The sequence below is a fragment of the Bison bison genome, unplaced genomic scaffold (genome assembly GCF_000754665.1).
Source record: "Bison bison bison isolate TAMUID 2011002044 unplaced genomic scaffold, Bison_UMD1.0 scf7180017864034, whole genome shotgun sequence".
In the NCBI taxonomy this organism is placed as follows: Eukaryota; Metazoa; Chordata; class Mammalia; order Artiodactyla; family Bovidae; genus Bison; species Bison bison.
In genome coordinates, this window is record NW_011494606.1 from 3,116,699 (window position 1) to 3,121,008 (window position 4,310).

General features: G+C 45.3%; 1 protein-coding gene across 1 annotated transcript in view; it reads right to left on the minus strand.

Annotated features, from left to right (window-relative positions):
• NOX5 (NADPH oxidase, EF-hand calcium binding domain 5) overlaps positions 1 to 4,310 on the minus strand; it is a gene marked incomplete at its 3' end in the record, with an annotated part of 60,113 nt that overhangs the window by 35,528 nt on the left and 20,275 nt on the right. The window contains exon 2 of the mRNA XM_010834600.1: positions 3,254 to 3,875. Within this exon, the coding sequence (XP_010832902.1) occupies positions 3,254 to 3,303 (50 nt within the window). The remainder of the gene's footprint in view (positions 1 to 3,253; positions 3,876 to 4,310) is intronic.

Consider the following 4,310-nt stretch of genomic DNA (forward strand, 5'->3'; position numbering starts at 1 on the left):
CCTCACCTCCACTAGCTTTGTTTGTAGTGATGCTTTCTAAGGCCCACTTGACTTCACATCCAGGATGTCTGGCTCTAGGTCAGTGATCACACCATCATGATTATCTGGGTCGTGAAGATCTTTTTTTGTACAGTTCTTCTGTGTATTCTTGCCACCTCTTCTTAATATCTTCTGCTTCTGTTACGTGCATACCATTTCTGTCCTTTATCGAGCCCATCTTTGCATGAAATGTTCCCTTGGTATCTCTAATTTTCTTGAAGAGATCTCTAGTGTTTCCCATTCTGTTGTTTTCCTGTATTTCTTTGCATTAATCGCTGAAGAAGGCTTTCTTTTCTCTTCTTGCTATTCTTTGGAACTCTGCATTCAGATGCTTATATCTTTCCTTTCCTCTTTTGCTTTTTGCTTCTCTTCTTTTCACAGCTATTTGTAAGGCCTTCCCAGACAGCCATTTTGCTTTTTTGCATTTCTTTTCCATGGGGATGGTCTTGATCCCTGTCTCCTGTACAATGTCACGAACCTCATTCCATAGTTCATCAGGCACTCTATCTATCAGATCTAGGCCCTTAAATCTATTTCTCATTTCCACTGTATAATCATAAGGGATTATATGCATTATAATATTATGCATATGTCAATACTCATCAAATTGTTCATTTTAATAAAAGTACATCAATTATCTCTCTGCTGCTGCTGCTTAGTCACTTCAGTTGTGTCTGACTCTGTGCAACCCCATAGATGGCAGCCCACCAGGCTCCCCCATCCCTGGGATTCTCCAGGCAAGAACACTGGAGTGGGTTGCCATTTCCTTCTCCAATGCATGAAAGTGAAAAGTGAATTATCCCTCAGTATAGTGAAAAAAGGGCTTCTTCCCTGGTGGCTCAGATGGTAAAGAATCCGCCTGCAATGCAGGTGAACCAGGTTTGTTCCCTGAGTTAGCAAGATCCTCTAAAGAAGGGAATGGCTACCCACCCCAGTATTCTTGCCTCAAGAATCCCATGAACAGAGGAGCCTAGAAGGCTACTGGAGTCACAAACAGTCCATGGAGTCACAAACAGTCGGACATGACTGAGTGAATAAGCATGCATGCACATAGTGAAAAAAACAAGTTGGTTCTATGAAAATACTAAGTAAGAAAGCATGATTAGAGAAAGTGAAAAAATAAAATATTAATATTGAGAAAGGCAATAGAATCCAGAATCAGCAACAGAAATATGAGTATTGTGTGCAACTGATTGGTGAACATAGAGAAATGAATTGATTTCAAGAAGTAACACTCTGAACAGACAAATAATCATTTAAATAGTTAGTAAGAGGGTTAAATGTCAACATTTAAAGTAATGTCAGGCCCAGCTTGTTTTCACAGTTGAGCTTTCTCTAATCTTCAGAAAATAAGTTCAATGTCAAACCATCTCAGATTGTAGAAAATGACGGTAAGATTATTTTACCATCATTTTCTAGTTTATTTTACAAAGCTAGCATTACCCAATCCCACTGAAGACAGCATGCGAAAAGAGAAAATTCTAGACAAGTTTCACTTACAGGGATACAAAACTCTAAAATATAACCTAGTTAAATCCTAAAGTTTACTTAAAAAATTAGGGACTTCTCTGGTGGTCCAGTGATTAAGGCTCCAAGCTTCCACTACAGGGGTGAGAGTTCGATCCCTGATCAAGGAACTAAGATCTCACATGCCACATGGCAATGCCAGAAAGTAAAAATCAATGATCATCATTATCAGGAAGGACTTACTTTAGTAATATAAGTGTGGTTCACTTCTAAGAAGTCTATCAATAGCCCTCTGCAGCCCAACAGGGCAGTCTCCTAAGAGCATGGTTCTCAGACCCTGGTTAGTGCTTGTCAGAAAAAGGGGAAGCTGGTGAAATGCCCATTCTGACTCACCAAATTCGGAGCAGGGCCCAGGAATCTGCATATGTAAGCAGCACCCTGACTGTCTGTGACCCACACAACGTGGCCCAGGCTCACACCTGGAGAAGCAAGGCCCTGAGGGTTGAACAGCCTCACCTACTACTTCTCTTGGGACCCCACAGGAAGACATTCCACAAAGCAGAGCGAATTCTAGGAAACAGGCTGCACACAACGGCTAACCTAGGGAGCATGGGGGCAGGGTACCCAATGTTAACCTCTCTCGTCTCAGAAATATTAGTGTGCCTGGCCTACAGAATGAGAAAGGAAACTCTGCAAAGGGGCTGGGGAAGAGACAACTGGTGGGAAGTAAAGAGTGAGGAAGGGTGGGGAAAAGGAGGTGGTCCTCGACAAGAAACCGGGAATCTGCAGGTTTCAGAGCTCAAGGGGAAGCTGGTGCTGATGAGAGGCCAGAACTGTCCCCAGGAGACCAGGTTCTTAGGTCCACTGGCCCCAGTGTGTGATAGTGTCCTCATCTGTGTGTTCGTGTGTGCTAAGTCACTTCAGCTGTGTCCAGCCCTTGGCAAACCCATGGACTGTAGCCCACCACGCTCCTCTGTTCATGGGGTTCTCAAGGCAAGAATATTGGAGTGGGTTGCCATTTCCTTCTCCTGGGGATCTTCCCACCCCAGGAATTGAACCCATGTCTCTTACGTCTTCTGCATTGGCAGGTGGGTTGTTTTTTTTTTTTTTTAATCACCAGTACTCTTGCCTGGAAAATCCCATGGGTGGAGGAGCCTGGTGGGCTATAGTCCATGGGGTCGCACAGAGTCAGACACAACTGAGCGACCTCACTTTCACTTTTCACTTTCATGCACTGGAGAAGGAAATGGCAACCCACTCCAGTGTTCTTGCCTGGAGAATCCCAGGGATGGGGGAGCCTGGTGGGCTGCCGTCTATGGGGTCGCACAGAGTCGGACACGGCTGAAGCGACTTAGCAGCAGCAGCAGCAGCAGCAGCAGTGCCACCTGGGAAGCCCTCTTCACCTGTAAATGTGACAGTCAATCCTTCAACCAAGGGTTGCCACGCGGACCCAATGAGATTCTATTTCAAAAGTGAAACTGGTGAACACTGCACAAATGTTAGGTATGGTTATTAGTCTGGTTATTAGATTTGGCCAATTGCTTATTTTATAGGTGAGAAAACAGGCCCAGAAGAGGGCAGGTGACTTGCTCAAGATTGTACAGCTTGCTAGCAACCAGACAAAAGCATGCTCAGGTCTCCTTACTTCTGCCACAGGTAGTCTACCCTTTGTGGACCCCCAAAAGAATAAGCACTCCTGCCTTTCCCTTGTCCCTGGCATGGAAAGTGAGACAAATGAGCCACTCACCCTCTGAAGCCTTCAGAGTCTGTCCAGGCTGTGTCTCCTGGCGCGCTCATCTTCTTCACTGTCTTTTAGACCACAGGTCCCGGAAAGGCTGCTGTCCGTATAGCAGCCTGCGTCCTGAAGCCCACAGTTTATCTCTCCCCAGCTACTCTTCCTGCCTTTTCTAAAAAGCTGCTCACACCCACAGCTGCTCACTGAGTCATGTGCAGGCTGGTGGCCAGGTTGTTTCAGAGAAATTTTATGAAGGAAGCCTGGTACAGAGTAGGGCAAGCCTTTTCCTGGGAATGATGTGGGCTATGTTCCATCCAGTCCAGTACCTTCCACCTTCCCTCCCTCAAGGAGACTGGGCAGGTAGGAGATCTAGAAATGCACCATGAAAAAAAGTGCTCCATGAGACTTCATGGCCCACAGTCCCATCAGTTACCAACAAAAATGCTGAGGACTTCACACATGGTGCCTGACTGAATATGTAACTCAGCCCTGCTTGGGGGTGTTAGCATCATCACTCTGCTGATGTGGAAAGTGAAGCTCAGAGAAGTGAAGTAACATGTCCAGGAGGCTCAGCAAGAATTCAATCTGGAGATTGCATTTAACCATGTGGGGAGTGCAACTCGGACCCAGTATCCTGTGTAAAAATAAGTTGGAACACTCATCTGTAAGGGGTTTCTGTCCAAGGGGTCTGGGGGAAATCGGTGGTCTGCAAGCTCTGTTTGTTAAAACACAAAAAGAAATTGTGCAGTCATTTAGATAAGGCCACCCTGCAATTAAAATTCCAAGTGCTTTTCACTTCTTCTCCTGTCTGGTAAGACGTCAGCTCAGGATGATACTCCTAGACATCTGTTGTGCATTAGGACCTCCTATTGGTTATTTTAGATATTCCTGGTTCATTTCCAAAATGAGGGAAGTAATTATTGCTTTGTTTTAAAGAAGTTTCTCCAATTGTTTGGCCCCTGGCTTGGAAAATCCCATGGATGGAGCAGCCTGGTAGGCTGCAGTCCATGGGGTCGCTAAGAGTCGAACACGACTGAGTGACTTCACTTTCACTTTTCACTTTCATGCA